The sequence below is a fragment of the Scyliorhinus torazame genome, chromosome 2 (genome assembly GCF_047496885.1).
Source record: "Scyliorhinus torazame isolate Kashiwa2021f chromosome 2, sScyTor2.1, whole genome shotgun sequence".
Lineage (NCBI taxonomy): Eukaryota > Metazoa > Chordata > Chondrichthyes > Carcharhiniformes > Scyliorhinidae > Scyliorhinus > Scyliorhinus torazame.
In genome coordinates, this window is record NC_092708.1 from 132,506,992 (window position 1) to 132,524,278 (window position 17,287).

The 17,287-nt window shown below is 43.4% G+C and overlaps 1 protein-coding gene across 1 annotated transcript in view; it reads right to left on the minus strand.

Annotated features, from left to right (window-relative positions):
- Positions 1-17,287, minus strand: part of ttn.2 (titin, tandem duplicate 2) — a 415,239-nt gene that overhangs the window by 347,787 nt on the left and 50,165 nt on the right. The window contains exons 28-37 of the mRNA XM_072477296.1: positions 16,985-17,245; positions 15,452-15,715; positions 14,672-14,932; positions 14,095-14,355; positions 13,675-13,935; positions 13,421-13,562; positions 13,146-13,314; positions 12,768-12,999; positions 8,381-8,665; positions 5,947-6,072 (exon numbers count right to left, since the gene is read on the minus strand). Of these exons, the coding sequence (XP_072333397.1) occupies positions 5,947-6,072; positions 8,381-8,665; positions 12,768-12,999; positions 13,146-13,314; positions 13,421-13,562; positions 13,675-13,935; positions 14,095-14,355; positions 14,672-14,932; positions 15,452-15,715; positions 16,985-17,245 (2,262 nt within the window). The remainder of the gene's footprint in view (positions 1-5,946; positions 6,073-8,380; positions 8,666-12,767; positions 13,000-13,145; positions 13,315-13,420; positions 13,563-13,674; positions 13,936-14,094; positions 14,356-14,671; positions 14,933-15,451; positions 15,716-16,984; positions 17,246-17,287) is intronic.

Sequence of the window (17,287 nt, forward strand, 5' to 3'; positions counted from 1 at the left end):
CGTTACCGGCGGTACCAAAGAAACACTCGTAGTAATAGCCACATTAAAGATTTCGAGGCAACTCCACCGTCATTTTAACTTGAGGGCTGCCTCTAGGTTGACCCCCCCCAGCTGTGCGAATTAGTTATTCAAACCTGCTAGGTCGGACGTGGAATTTAGAGAATGGAAAGATGAAGGTTTAGAGAAAGTGGAAGACTTACTTTTAGAAGGTCGGTTCACTAGCTTATTGGCACTGAAACAAAAATATGGGCTCATAGCTGCTGATGGGTTCAGGTATCTCCAGGTGCACAGCTGGGTCAAAAAATACTTTTCAGCCTTTCCGATGAAGCCGCCTTCTACCTTGCTCGATATTATCTTATCCTGCTCTGATTCAGAGGTGGCCAGCACGTCAGGTATATACCAGCAGATAATGGAGGAGGGGACAAGCTCTGTTGAGGGTATGAAGTCTAAGTGGATGGAGGAGCTGGGACTGATCTTGGAGGAGGAGGTTTGGCGAGAGGCGCTGTGAACGGCGAACTCTACCTCGTCCTGTGTGAGGCTGAGTTTCATCCAACTGGAAGTGGTGTTCCGGGTACACCATCCGAAGGCTAGAACGAGCTAATTCTTTTCAAGAGGTGGATGATAGATGCAATTATTGTCTGGGGGGGCTCGGCAGATCATACGCATATGTTCTGGTCATACTCAAAGCTGGCAGACGTCTGGAGGTCCCTTTTGGACACTATGTCAGCAAATCTGAACATTCTTGCCCATTGGTGCTGATTTTTGGTGTTCCGGTTGTGCTGAAATTCTAGAACGGGGCTGGGGCAGACAACTACACTTCCAAGCGCCTCAGCATGGAGTTTTACACATCGGGACGGTTAAGTTTACCATGAGAGGGTCAGTGGAAGGGTTTCACCACAAGTGGCAGCCATTTATATTTTATTTTAAAGAGCTGTTGGGGAAGGAGGCAGGGTGGGTTTTACTGGTGTTAGGGAAAATGGGGGTGGGGGAGGAGACTCTTACTGCTAATTTGTTATTCTGCATTTTTGTAGGTTTTGTATTAAAATTGTTACAAATTTTAATTAAAATATTCCCATGGAAAAAAAATCGACCGAATAAAAGTTTTTTAAAAAAAGATGGTGGGCGGAATTCTCCTCCTCCCACGCCGGGTGGGAGAATCGCCCGGGCGCCACACCGAACCAACGCCTGCACGCGATTCTCCCACCCCCCCAAACCGGCGCGGCACGAATCACGGCTGGCCGCTGGGAGAATCACCGCTTGCTGTTGGTAATGGGGGAGCGGCGACTCTCTGGCCCACATGGGCCGAGCGGCCTGCCCAACAAGACAGGTTCCTGCCGGCGCCATCCACACCTGGTCGCTGCCGGCTGGAACAGCGCGGGAACGCTGGTGGGGGGGGGGGGGCAGCCTGTGGGGGTGCGAGGGGGTGCCTGCACCGGGGGGGGGGCCTCAAAAGGGGTCTGGCCCACGATCGGTGCCCACCAATCGGCGGGCTGGTCTCTCTGAAGGAGGACCTCCTTTCCTCTGCTGCCCCGCAAGATCGATCCGCCATCTTTTTGCGGGGTGGCCGCGGGGAGGACGGCAACCGCGCATGCGCGGGTGACGTCATTTACGAGGCACCGGTCGTGTCATTTACGCAGCGCCACACCTAGCCCCCCGGGGGCGGGAGAATAGGGGGCTGGGAACGGACTCCGACACCGGAGTGAAACACTCCAGTTTTCACTCCGGCGTCGGGACTTAGTCTCCCAATGGGAGAATTGCGCCCTATGAGAGGTTTAAAGTAGAGAAAAATTATTCCTTCTGGTGAGTGAGTCAATACCCAGGGGTCATGGATTTATAATCACTCGCAACATTTAGAGGGGAGATGAGCAGATTGTTTTTCAAGCAGAGTTGCAAAAGTGTTTGAAACTGAGTCCATCAAAAATGTTCAAAAGGAGGTTGGACAGAAATTTGTGGATAGAAACTTACATGGTTGTTGGTGAAAAGTGAGGATGTGGGCCTAAGTATGGCTGCTCTATAAAAGAGCCAGTCCAGTGTTAAGGCACGCTGATGGTGAATGCCCAATTGCCCAAGTGGCAAAGGGAAATTTGAAACAGCTCACAAATCAATTTTTTGCAATTTGTATATTATGAGGAAGTTTACTGAAATTAAGAAATGATTGTGATGATTTTATTTTAAAGAAGACATTTATTAAAATAAAGAAAATTTAAAAATGCTCACACCCAAGAATAGCTTCATACAGTTAACAGTACTTTAAAACGGTTCCAAAAAGATCTTAGCTAAAACTACACTCAGGGATAACCTTCCCTTTTCTGATGGCAATAGTTCTTCTAGATTTTCAATTCTATAAAATTCCAGTGACATCACCACACAATGCGCTATTGCCTTTGGGGGATGGGGGGTCCTTTGATGGTAACAGCAAACAGGTTCTCCAGTTCTGACCTTGTCCACACAGTCGATGGTATTTTCCAGCCTTTTCTGCTGGCGGGATCTTGTGGTCCCATCGATGGGCCACCGCCTCCCCCCAGGTTCCCCAACGTGGAGGGTGAAAACAACGGGAGGGTGCTAACAGCAGCAGGACCGAAAGATCCCACTGCCACCCAATGGCAGGCTGCATGCCGTGGGGAGGGGAATCCCACCCAGTGTCTTCTTTTAGCTATTACCAGCCACTATACAATTTGCTTGGAGGTATTACCAGCTTCCACACTTTCTGGGAGAGCTGAGCAGCTACCCCGCTGTCTTCTGGGAGACCCAAGCATCTACTCCCTCACATAGGATTCAGTGTTTTCGTAAGTGTGTTTATTCCCTTTAATCTCTCACCCCTCTACTGTTTCACACAGTATTTCAGAAGCTCCCTTTCCCCCAGAACTGATCAAACTCCTTCATTTCATGTCATAGAACGTATATTTAAAAAGTAGATTTTTCCCATCTTTGCCTCACTTGCTTACAGTTTTGCAACTTGTGTATGTTCCCGTTTAACAACCCAATTCTTTCATTGCCTTATGTAACTTATTTTCTACGTTCCCTTGTTCAATAACGTATCAAAGGGGCCAGATGGCCTACTCCTGCTCCTTGTTCTTACGTACTTATGTTCTAAAACCACTGTTTACTGGTGTTTAGGTCTTTGCAGTCTCTTTGACTCTTAATCCAATATTCATCAAGCACACCCACCAGCCTGTTTTCCAGTGCATGAGAAATATGACAATGTTGTTATCAAAAGAAAAAATATCATAATTCCTTATTTTCCTGGCAACGGGCACAGTATATCAAATCACCTCCTTCAGGACGATACTTTTCTATATGTCTATGATGCTAGCTCTCTGAAATAAAAGGTAACATTCCATTGGCTTTTTTATGGTTGATTATGCCTATGCATTTGTGATTTTTGTACATGGAAGCCTATATTTCTTTGTTCCCCACAAGTCCTTATCTCTCACCATTAAAACATTTTCTGATCTGTCTCTTTCAGATCCAAAGTAGATGACCTCTCACTTCACCACATTGAACTCCATCTACCATAGCTTTGACCACTCACTCATTGCATGTCGCTTTATAGCCTGTTTTACAAAACATACTGTGCCTCCTAACTTAGTGCCATCTGCAAAATTCAATATATGGCTCAATTCTTTCATCCAAATCATTAATATATGGTGAAAAGATGGTCCCAGGAAAAGTCCTTGGAACTTGAGGCATAAAACAATCAGAGAATGTTTCCCTTATCCCTACTCTTTATCGATTATCGCCTAACCCACTACCAAACCATGTTACATAAACACAAAGTTCACAGAATAAATGTACAAACTGATTCATAAGTTAAGCTCCACCAATTCCTCATTATTCATTTCCAGAAACAGCATGAAACATCCATTAGCCTCTAAACATCATGGATGCCTTGCTTCCACACTTCAAAACTCAACTGAGCCAAGCAATTATATACAGTTAAAGGTCTAATGCAAACAGAATATAGTGGCAGGAGTTTTATAGTCTAGTAACGTGCCATAGGTTGCTGCCTGGGTTCACATGCACAATGAATTTTCCCTAAACCCTGTACAATTGTGGTAAGACTTCCTTATCCTTGTACTCCAATCCCCTTGCAATAAAGGCCATAACGCCATTTGCCTTCCTAATTACTTGCCGTACCTGGGTGCTAACCTTCTATATTCAACATTTATAAATTTCACACCTTAAAAAAAATATTCTGCTTTTCTATTCTTACTACCAATGTGAATTATCTCATAATTCCACACATTATAATGCATCTGTCAGTTTATTGCCCACTTAAGCTGTCTACATCCCTTTTCAGCCTCTTACATTTCCACATAGCTTTGTACTGTTTGGAAACCTAGATATATTTTTCTTGGTCTATTTGTACAAGTCATTAGTATAGATTGTAAATAACTGAGACCCCAGCCCTTCTGGCAAACCTAGTCATACCCTGTCAACTTGAAAGTACAATGCCCAATTTACCTCTATTCGCGGCTTTCTATCAATTAACCAATTCTCTATCCATGCTAACATATTACCCCTACTCCATGAATCTTTAGCTTGTACATTAAACCTTTGCGCGTGGCACTTTACCAAATGCCTTTTGGAAATCCAACATTACTACATCTATTGGTTTCCTGTTATCTACACTAGTTGTTGCATCCTCAAAAAAAGACATTTTCCAAACACAATTTTCCTTTCGCAGAATTATATTGACTTTGTCTGATCATACTATGATTTTCTATGTGCATTGTTAAGATTTCCTTAATAATAGATTCCAGTATTTTGCAAGAACTGATGTCAGGCTAACAGGCCTACGGTTCTTTGATTTCTCTCCCATTTCCTTTCTTGAATAGTGGAATTAGATTTGTTAATTTCCAATTGACTGGGACCATTCCATAACCCAAGGAATTTTGAAAAATCACAACAGCACATTACCGTAGATAACTATTTTAGATGATGTGGAGATGGCGGCGTTGGACTGGGTGAGCACAGTAAGAAATCTTACAACACCAGGTTAAAGTCCAACAGGTTTGTTTCGAATGACTAGCTTTCGGAGCACTGCTCCTTCCTCAGGTGAATGAAGAGGTGAGTTCCAGAAACATATATATAGACAAAGTCAAAGATGCAATATGATACTTTGAATGCAAGCCTTTGCAGGTACTCGGCGATTCTGCGTTGTCACGCATCCTGAAGGCCGCCGAAGGGATGCGCGACAACGCAGAATCGCCGAGCAGAAACTTAGAGCCAAGTTCCGCACACGAGTACGGCCTAAACTGGGACCTTGGATTCATGTTGCATTACATTCACCCCCCACCATCTGGCCTGCGCTTGCAAAACCCTACCAACTGTCCTGGCTTGAGACAATTCACACCTCTTTAACCTATGATTATCCCTCTCTCCAGTTGCTCTGTCTGGACCTGTAGACTTAATTACCTGCAAAGACTTGCATTCAAAGTATCGTATTGCATCTTTGGCTTTGTATGTATATATATATATATGTTTCTGGAACCCACCTCTTCATTCACCTGAGGAAGGAGCAGTGCTCCGAAAGCTAGTGATTCAAAACAAACCTGTTGGACTTTAATCTGGTGTTGTAAGACTTCTTACTGAACTATTTTAGAACCCTAGGATACAGGATATTAGGTCTGGTGGATTTGTCAGCTTTTAGTCCCTCAATATTTTCCTTCTTCTGAGTCATTTTTTTTCTATGTTTCCATTGTATAAATGTTAGGTGAGCACAGGAAGCTGAGTTTTGATGCCATCTGTTGTGAAATAGTTGGTCTCTCTCTCTCTCTCTCTCTATTATATATATATATAATGGCTGAATGGGAAAAGTGGGAGAATATTGTGTGTAGCTTTGGGACCTTAGCTCAGCAAATTCAACTCTTCAGGGGTGAAAGTTGAAAACTAACATAAAAGAAAAGATGAATCAGAAATCAGAAATATAAATATTTAACGTACCTGTTCCAGTAACGCGGCACTGAAATTGAGCTGATTTTCCTTCAGTGGTAGAAGTGTCTTGTATTGGACTTATGATGGTAGGTGGAGAAACAGGTGCCTCTACCTCAGGAGAGACAACTTCTGAAACTGTAAATAATAAATAATTCATTAAATCTTTGCAAATCTTAGCTTATCAGAATTGTTATTTGAAAATTACGCAAAGTAAAAGAAAATCCGTGGCTGCACTAACATGCGGCGTAAGTTAAACAAAAGATTTAAAAAGACGACTGATGTTCATCACTGATAAAATTGCGCAGAATTCCAAGTTAACTATTATTTACAGAAAAGGTCCACGGCTAAATTTGCCTTCTAAGGTAGGCAAAATGAGCAATAGCAAAAAAGGCAACAAGGGAATATTTCATACCATGTCCAATTTTCTTTTTCACTGCTTTCAAAACAGGCTGATGATTTGTTACTGCTCATATCACACTATGGCCAAAGTGCAACTTTGGTCGTGATCTATCGGCCACGTTACTTCCCAATGGGAGCGCAATGTGGCCGGCAGATCCCGGGCGAAGGCTCTCGCGGCTTCCCAACAGCCAGGATGCCTTGCGGGATTTACCGAAGTCCCCCGAGGCATCGGGATCTGGAATCCGCCCACAATGGGTGGGAGCAATCCACGTTGGTGTTATCTACCGGCCTCCCTGAGGAGGCCGCAGCCGGGCACCATTCAGTACTAGTCCACACAAACGTGGACCAGGCGGAATGGCACCCGGGGGTCTCCCAGGTCATCGGAGGCCCTTAGGAGGCCAGGGATAGTACAGGGTGGTCTCCTGGCCCGTCCTCTAGAAAGCGGACACCTTGGCACCGCCCACTCCCTGGGTGCCACTGCCAAGCTGGCAGGAGCACTCCAAGGGTGCCAGAGTTGGCAGTGCGAGGGTGCCAGGGTGGCACTACCAAGGGCCAGGGCCCATGGCCATGCCCAAGAAAGGAGGGTGTAGGGGGGATATGAAGGGTACAGGGCAGGTAAGAAGGGGCCTTTCAAAGCCGGGGCCGGGGGGTGGGGGGGTCCTGGAAGGGGGTCCTATAAGGGGATGTGGGGGGGCCTGAAGAGAGGTGGCTCCCAAGGATCCCATAACGTGGATCTCACGTGGAAGGAATGTAGGGTAATGGCCATGTGTGTGTGTGGGAGGGGGGGGGGGGGTTGTGGGGGACCGACAAGCTCACTTAGAGATCAGGGCACCCTTTCATAATGGTGGCCTGATCTCAGAGTTCAGCTTTCCAGTGATGAAAGGAATTCTAAGGGCACGATCTACCAGCCATGTAGTGCTCTTGCTCAAGCGCAACGTCGCCGGTAGATTCTGGGTGAGGTCTCCCGTGGACTTCCCGACACCTTCACGCCTTGCAGGATCTACCCATGTCCTGCGAGGTGTCAGAATCGGAATCCCACCCAAAAGGGGCATGACCAAACAGCGCGCACCTAAGTAGGGTTTAAACTTGGGCGAGTTCAGCTGATAACTACAGACCTCCTGGGTTCTACCAGCCTCTCCACCAAGGCTGCGGCCAGGCACCATTCAGTACTGGCCCACATAACGGTGCACCAGATAGAACGGCTCCTGGGGGCGTTTACAGGCCATTGGAGGCCCTTCGGTGGTCATGGATAGTGCAGGGTGGCTCCCTGGCCCTCCCACTGCCAAGGTGCCGGGTGGCATTGCCAAGCTGGCAGGAGCATTGCCATGGTGGCAATGCTAAGGTTAAGGGCCCAAGGAAGAGCCCTTAGGGCTCTAATAGGGTAAAGTGGGGTTTGAAGTGTGGATGGGTGCAGGGTAGGGAAGGAGGGGCCTTTGGTGGGGACCCTGGAGGGCAGGGCTTGTAAGGCCTGATCTGGGCCTCCCCCAGCGACCCCATAGCGGGGTGTCCTCACTTGGAGGGCTGTGGGGTAGTGTCCATGTGTGTAGGGGGTGACATTGCCTGTGGGTGGGAGGTGTGGGGACCCACAAGCTCACTTAGAGATTGGGGCAGCCTTTCAAAATGGTGGCCCGATCTCAGAGTTCAGTTCCCAGTGCTGAAACAAATTCTAAGGCCGGATTTAACGACCACCCCACCGCGTGTTTTTCAGTGGGGGAGACAACCCTCCAGCGGGATCTACCCATCCTGACGTTGGTGACAGCCTCTCTTGCCACCGGGAATCCCGTGCACTGACAAATCCCACCCTAAGTGTGGGCTAAACCAGTGAGAAATTTCCAAGGGCCCAAAAAAGTAACTAAGTGTCGTTAGATAGCGGTAGGGAACTCATGAAACTCCCTGGAAAACCTGCCATAAATGACACTTTTCCGTTAAGTCACACCCTTTATCTCCCCCATACCTGTATGTAATTGAAGTGCAGATCTATCACACAAATATTACACATATCAAATCCCTTAACATGCAAATCAATCAATTATGTCAGCCGTACCTTCAACATCAAGTGAAGCACCACAAACTGCAACTCCGATTTCATTTTTTGCTTCACAAGTGTAGGTGCCTACATCTTCGGGGAATGCTTCAATCAGCAACAGAGTGTACTGGTTCTCATCATGAAGTAACTTGCGCTTAAATCCTGAAGAAAGCTTTTGGCCATCTTTGAACCAAGATACTTCTAATTTTGGTGTGCCGACTATTACACCACAGAATCGAGCAGGTTCTCCGGCTTTCACAGCACAAGGTTCCAGCTCCACCAAGAAAGAAGGCGGCTCGCAAACTGTAGTAAAAACAGAAAAGAAGACCAAACTTTAGCTTTTCATTTCCATTTACTTATCTTTATTGAAGTTGACTGTTGAAGAGCCATATATAGGGGGTGATTATCCAGTTGCGTTGCCCCCGATGCAAATGCCATTATGTTGGGAGAGTTCCAGGAGAGGCTCGAACTGGGATTTGCGCTGGACGACAAATAGTTTCCGATGTTCCCGGCCTGCTCCAGGTGGCATGATCTGGTTCAGGCCCTCACTGGGCATCAACCAGATTAACCTACTTAAATCCTCATTTATGTATGTTTTGTAAGGGCCCCGAAGAATCCAGCACGAGTTTTAAGGATACAAAATAATAACGTTTATTTACTATAACAATATAGACATAACAGTAGCAGTAGCTTCCCTTGCTACCTTCTCCTTCCTCCTGGTTCCTGGACTGGCCAGCTTATTTATAGTAGGAGTTTCTCCGCCCCCCTCATTGGGGAAGTTCATACTCCCATAGGATTGTGGGATAGTCATTAGTCCCCAGCCAATCGTCAGTAGGCAGGTTATAACAGTATGCAAGGTCGGTTTTAAGCTGGACTCACCATGCTCCTCCCATTCTTGCACCCGCCAGCGCAGTGTGAATCATTACCGATCTCCACAAACGAAGACCAAACACGATGACTATGCTGGGAAGCTTGGAGGCCTTTGTAGTCCACGGGTGGTCAGGGAAATGGCAGGGCAGTGCACCCTTGCAGTGACAGCCCTGCCACAGGGTGGGGCCTGAAGGAGGTGGGCCCAGAAGGGGTGGGGCATGAAAGTGGATGTGAAGGGGTGGGGCCTGATGGGATGGGACCCAAAGGGGAAGCAAGAGGGGGGCATGAAGGGGGGTAATATGGAGAGCCCATAGAGGGGTGTCGCTCACCTGGAGGGGTTGACACTGGTGATTGGGGGGGGGGGGGGGGGCCTTTGTCGGTGAGAAGGGAGGGTTGCAGAGCATTAGTCTGAGACTGCAGTGCCCCTTAAAAAGGGTGCCCAATCTCTGAGGAGCTGGACCTCCTAGCATCCTCAGTTCTGGAAATTTCATTCAAGGAGCAGTTCACCCCAACCTCCAAAAACATTTCGAAGTGTGGGTGGATTGCGATCACGTTGAATCACCCGGTGGGAATCGCACCTCGTTTCCCACCGGAGACCACGCTTGGAAATCTTTTGGGAGAATTGAATCCATTTTCTTTCTTGATAGCACTAGAAAATAGTATTGTCAATAGCATGAGTTAAAACCTGAGAAAGAGAAATTATTTGGGAATTGAAGAAGTTTTAACTAAATGTACGAAAGGCAACTTCCTGGGAATGATTCCAGTTGCTGAAGAACTGAACATTAAAACTGAATATTTAAACTTTAGTTGACTACTTTTCCATTCCTGGACAGTTGGTTGAAAAGATTAAATGAGGATTTAAGTATGCTAATCTGGTTCATGCCCAGTGAGGGCCTGAACCAGATCATGCCACCGGGAGCAGGCCGGGAGCTTCGGAAACTGCTTCTCGTTGGAAATAGTGGACTGAAATTCAACAATGACAGTGGGGTGGATTTTTAAATAAGTTTGGAGCACGGATCGGAGACAGGTAGGCATGCACTTTGGTGCCATTGACTGTTGCCACGAGCCCAACCCTTTTGAATGTCGCCGTCTTAGGAATAGATCCGCTGCCTACTGCTCAATTGAGGCCAATTATTGTTAATTATGTGGCCTATTACTCGATCAAGCAGTGGATTCCCACACACTAGACCAATAACAGCTTGTGGGCTACAGTCACCTCCAGGATCGTGGCTCAGCAGTTGTGGCTTTTTGAAAAATATCTTCACTTGTCCTTCCAGTCTCCATTTTTAGATCAGCAGCTCCTGCCTCAGCTGTTGGAGCAACTTATCAGTGAATGCCGGAGGGCACCCCATTGACCCTCCAGCATTGGGAGCTGGTTCACCATCCTTAATTGGATGGTTAGCCCACTCCCTGCCCTTCAATTGACTTGACTATTGAACATCCCCATGGGTATGTGTTCAGGCAGTAAAGAAGGCAAATGGTATGCTGGCCTTCATAGCGCGAGGATTTGAGTATACAAATAGATACGTTCTACTGCAATTGTATAGGACATTGGTGAGGCCACAACTGGGGTATTGTGCGCAGATTTCATGCCCTTATCTGAGGAAATATGTTCTTGCTATGTGGGAGTGCAACAAAGGTTTACCAGGCTGATTCCTGACATGGCGGGACTGTCATATGAGGAGTGACTAAATTGGTCGGGATTATATTCATTGGAGTTTAGAAGAGTGAGAGGGGATCTCATAAAAACTTGTAAAATTCTAACAGGATTAGACAGGGTAGATTCAGAATGATGTTCTTGACGGTGGGGGAGTCCAGAACTAGGGGTCATAGTTTGAGGATAAGGGGTAAACCTTTTAGGACTGAGGGAAGGAGAAATTTCTTCACCCAGAGAGTTGTGAATCTGTAGAATTAACTAGCACAGAAAGTAGTTGAGGCCAAAATGTTGTATAATTTCAAGAAGGAGTTAGAAATAGCTCTTGGTACTAAAGGAATAAAGGGATATGGGGGGGGGGGGGGGGGGGGGGGGGGAGGTGGTATTAGGGTATTGAACTTGATGATTAGCCATGATCAAAATGAATGGTGGAACCATCTCGAAGGACTCCTCCTGCTTCTATTTTCTATGTCTGTTTCTATGTATAACTTGCAAATATCTTTTGGGGTGGGAACAATTAACTTCTCAGTGAAACTTGCAGAATACAAGCTCCCCTGTCAAGGGGGCAGGGGACCTCTAAACAATGTGCTGTTGTATGGTATATAAAGCTGGCCAGTTAGACACTGGCAAGGCAGACGTAGTTGAGATCTACTGGGTGATGTATATAAACGTTATTGTAAATAAACTAAGCTTCTTTGAACTACTCGGTGTGGACTCCTTCATGGCCTTATAAAGGTTTGTCTCAAGCATGCATACAGGGTCAAGGACTGGGACTAACCCCCCATTTCCAGTTTACAACCTCAGATTGAAAGTTTGCCAAGAGATCTAAACAGGTATTAGTGGATGGACTGTGTATTATGCATTCCACCCGATTTTTCTTTCCATTCAAGTCAAAAGAAAGACAATTGGAACACAAATAAATTGAGCAGCTGATCCAGTGTCTTTCATTTTGCCCTTGGTCCTTCCAGCAAAATTACTTAACCAATTGAGAAAATTGTAATCTCTCCTCTTTTTTTTCCAATACTACCATTAAGTGGTTACTGAGACACTCGTTATGAGAAACAATCCGAACTGTTTCATCATCCTTTCTCATCGCTCTCTCAATACTAAGAAATAATTTCACCAACATCCATCCAATCACACTCACTCCATCAGCCGCGCCCCCTCCCCCCCCCCCCCCCCAATCAGGATCCCCGGCAGACAAGGGAACTCCCCCAACCCTAGAAGACAGAGGGATACCTCGCCCACCACTAAATGTTAGGGTCACCCACCAACACCACGCAGACATCAGGGTGACCCAACCTCCCACCCCCCCCATGATCACCGGCATCGGGGCGGACATCATTTCTTCCCCTCTACCCTCCACCCATCATCATTGGGTATCAGTGCTTGCTCCATCCTACATGTTGGGAACCCCCTCCAATGGGGTTTCCTAGATACCACGCCTCCTGGCACTGCCCAATCATGTCCCTCACCACCCGGGGGCTATACTCACCTCCGAGCCCCCACCGTGATCATCACTGGTTTCCGTTTTTGAAACTCAGTAGCGATTGTCGGCGGTGTGACAACACGCCAGGGTGGGGGGGGGGGGGGGGGAAGAGACATTTTGCGACCCTGGAAGCAACGGCATTAAGCGCTTAAACATATTTAAATCTAGTCAATTCCATGGTAATCAGTTCCACGCCCATACTGGACGTATACCTGATTACCTTGCCAGCAGGGAACGGGGAAGATCTCAAACTGAGATCTCACTGCCGCCAATCCTGCTTTGGCCTCTCGAGAGAGTTAGCGGCCACAACGGGATTTGCACCTGCAACAAACCAGCCCAGAAAATCACGGAGCTATATACTAGCAAGTAGATGTTATTGCTCTTGAACGTACCATTAACATGAAGAGTCATAGAACTTCGATTTTTGCCAGCAATAAAGGTGTACTCTCCAGAATCTGAAACTTTTGTTTCAGTAATGGTCATACGATGAACCCGTCTTTGGATTATGTATCTGTATCTTTCTTCAACCTGAAAGTTGATCTCAGTTCCATTCTTGAGCCACTGAGCCTCAACATCATCTTCATCGACTTGAAATTCAAATACAGCTTTCTTTTTCTCAATTATCTGATTACAGAAAATGATTTTCTTGTTAAGATAATGTACAGAAAGTATAAAATTAACGGTTCTTAGTTCTGTTATCAATTTATACGTTGTAACTTGTGATAACTGTCAAAGTGGTTGGTTTTGAATATAAAATTAATACGTAATACCTGAATATTTGAATGGACAGGTTTTGAAATCACAATGTGTCGAGCTTCCATATACAAATTAGCAGTAGAAATAGTTCCACCTGCCACTGCTGCGTACTGGCCAGCATCAGACATTTTTGTAATAGGAATGGTGAGACGATGGATAAATTTGTCAACGTGCATTTTAATTCTGTAAAACAGCAAAGAAATATAAGTGTGATTCTGTATTTAGCGTTTTGTAACATATTTAGCATAGAAAATTGATTTATCAAACGCCGAGTAGATCAGATACTTACCTGTCAGAAGGCTCGAGCTCCACACCATCTTTCATCCATTGTACTGCAATATTTGGTTCTGAAACTTCACACTCAAAGGCAGCTCTCTTCTTCTCAATGATTTTGATATCTTTGATGTGTTTCCTAAATTCAATGTGCCGAGCTATAAAAGGAAGCATGCTGATTATACACTGTACTGCATATATTAAGCATGCGATTTTATAGTTAACTCTGTCATCTAAACAAAAGCACAAATAAATGACTTCATTAATTACCTTCCACAAATAAAGTAGCTGCGGTTGAGGCTGACCCAGCAACAAAACTATACTCTGCCGCATCACCAAAGTGAATGTTTCGGATTGAAAGTGTGTGCGTTAATTGCTTGGTCTTTATTTGGGTTCTGTCAGTTGATTTGATTTCTTTCCCATTCTTGAGCCATTTATAAGTAATACCTTCGTAGTTCACTGTTATTTCGAAGGTAATTGTGTCTTTCTCTTGTGCATTCATATCCTTTAGCATAGATGTTATTAAAATTGCTAAAGAGGAAAAACATGTGTTTAGTTGCAGGGAAATATTGTAAATGTACACATTCTAATCACCATTAGCTGTTTGGTATTGAGTTGTTATATTTAATTATGTTAGACAAACTTAAAAATTACTCGTATACAAACTCTATATGAATGAGGAAATCTTACGTTTTACTGTCAGAGTAGCCGACACTTTATTATTTCCACAGATGAAGGTATACTCTGCAGACTCCTCATGGCTTGTGTTCATTATAGTCAGCTGGTGGAGTTTGCCTTGCACAACTACTTTGAACTTGTCGCTCATTTCTATTTCCACGCCATTTTTCAACCATGTGGCTGGGACATTGAAATGAGACACTTCACACTGAAAGGTTGCATTCTTTGTCTCTGGAACTTCAATATTCTTCATTGTCTTGGTGATGTGTACAGCTTAATAAATAAATGTTTAGAAATTAGAATGTGGAAAATAGATAATGGGGGTGATTGTGTGTCCGCGTTTGCCATGAGTGCAAACATCTCAAGAGAATCAGAAAAGGCGATTCTCGCTGGCAAGATCACATTTTCCAATTTTCTCTGTCCATCGCCGACGATGTAACAAGTTTCCCACCCTCTTATTTAAATATATTGCATAATATTGTATCATATTCCACCCAATATATTTTGGGATGATGGAAATTTTGATTATATATTTAAATTGCTGTTTTATTATGTATTACTACTGCAGAATATATAATTATGCACTCACATTCAACATAAAGCTTTGCTTTGCATTCAAGTTGTCCAATGATGGCTGAATACTCGCCAACCTGTGCTGGGGTGACATCCTCCAATACTAGTTTGTGAACTTTCCTTTGTGAAATGACTTTACACTTGTTATTTGTCTTAAGTTCCATATTGTTGAACATCCATGTTACTGGCACATTGTCATGTGACACACTTAGTTCAAAAGTAGCGGTGGCATTTTCCATGGCAGTGATATCCTTTGGTTTCTTAATTACTTTGATAACTAAGACGATAAAACCAAAACATTGTTTTAAGTTCTGCATATTCAAATAAACATTTTAGATGACACAGCACTAGCTAATGCGATAAAGAATATGAAGACATATTCCCAGTTTAATAACTTTAGTTTTACAATTTAAGCGATATGAAATGTAACGTACAGATAACAAATATTAACAAAATAATTCATGAGAAGTTAATATTTTGTTATTGTTTAATATATTATTTGTAACCCATTTGTTTACATGATATATTATTCATGCCTTTGCAATATGTTAAAAGCATTGAGCGGATACTCAAATTTGATTACGTTTTGTCACTAAGTCGTCCTGTATGCTAAATAATATGTTTTTAAGTTGAACTAGCCAAAATATTAATATTTGTTTGGCAATTCTATAAGCTTATAAAATGTTTAAAATGCGTATTAGCAGAGTTGAAACAGTATGAGTTTTTAAAGAAATTACAGCCCACGGTAATTTGAGATTTTTTGTTGAGTAGCAAAAACTCAAAATTCTTTATTTACCCTCCACATGAAGTCTGGCATTGGCTGACACTCTGCCAAGTTTGAAGTTGTACACAGATTCATCTGAAACCACACAATTCTTAATTTTAAGACTGTGTATGATTCCATCAACGATAATCTCATACTTGGCACTCGGTTTGATTTCTTCCCCATTTTTAATCCACTGGGCTCCGGTTACATCAGGGTGTGTAAGCTCCAAGCTAAAGACTGCATCTTGTATTTCCGTGACTGTCTGATTCTTCAAAGTCTTCTTTATCTTGACAGCTTTAGGAGAACAATTTTATGAATATTATTTATTTACAATACAACCTCAATTTTACATTGGCTCATTATCCAGCTCATGAACTGACCAGAAAGGAGCTGAAAGCACCACCCCTCAGTAGCACTGAACACTTTTGAAAAAGCAAGTGGCAATTTGCAATTGATTCATCTCCTTCTCTGCCTGGTTACATCTCATACTGTGTCACAGATTTTTATTCCGGTGCCTTACAACAATAGCATTGCGCAGAACCCACCCAGCAAGATTGCCATTCCTTTTTACACCTCAGCTGATGTCAAATTTCTAATTTTTCCTCTTGGTGTCGAGCAATGGGACTAAGTATTTACATTAATGCCATAATATACTCCCAGAAGAAGATATTCTTAAGTCTAAAATCAACCAGTTAATTTAAATTTTCAATAGTAATAGACTTCAATCAACTCTAAAGTGAAGTATCTTACGTAATGTAAAGGGGAGTAATAAACTACCTTTTATGTCTCTAATAATCTCCATTTAAAAGGAACAACTTCTTAATTTTGAAACTGTTTCATATCTAATCTTTGGGGAACAATAAAGTTATCCATTGTCCCACATGTGAATGATCCAACATAACAAAGGATAAGTAAAAGATAAAAGTCTTTCAAATGAAAGTAATAAACTGGCCACTTTACTTTTCCCTTGTGCATCCTGTTATAGCAACTTTCATAAAAATCAAGTTTTGCAAAATAATATTAGCCACTGGGGAAAAAGGATATCTAAGTGATTTAATTGTCAGAAGAAGTTCATAGCATATTTTCAAATGATTAGGTTTTCTTTAATCACAGAAGCTTGATGTTCAACTGTTCATCTACTATCCGTGTGTAATCTCTAAATATTAGGAAACAGTATTTTACTAATTAAATTCTACCATTCTTTTGTCAAGCTATAAGATTAATTTTGAAATGTGGGGTTTGAAGTTCTAAGTCAGACAGAAACAAACTTCCCTTCATAACATAACAATCCCTCAATATGTCACTGCTTTGAAACACACTGCCTTATTTGATATTAATTTTTCAAATTTAGCTAAAATCCAATTCTAATATTTCTAAGTATTTCTGCTCTTATAATAGAGGAAGAGTATTTTTATATTAACAGCTAAATAATATGGCAATTACACTTTATAATTTATATTTATATGAATGTATTTATCCTCAATGAAACACGAATGGTCACAATCTGGTTCTTCAATTGTGTGTCTACACACAAAGGTATTTTTTCATGTTTGTGAAACTGACCTTCAACCTTTAGCTTAGCAGATGTCTTGGAGTTTGCAACTTGGTATGAGTATTCAGCTGCATCTTCTGATTTAGTGATATCAATTACGAGACGCCTAGTAGCTCCATCCACTTCACTTCGGATAAAATTATTGAAGCTTATTCGTTTGCCATCCTTTGACCATATTCCCTCAGAGGTTACATTTGCAACTACACATTCAAAGATAGTTGGTTGTGATTCAGCGACCGTCTGGTCCTCAAGAGGTTTGCTGATAGCACCACCTATGAGTGTTTAAAAATACTGGAATGAAGCAAACAAAGGAA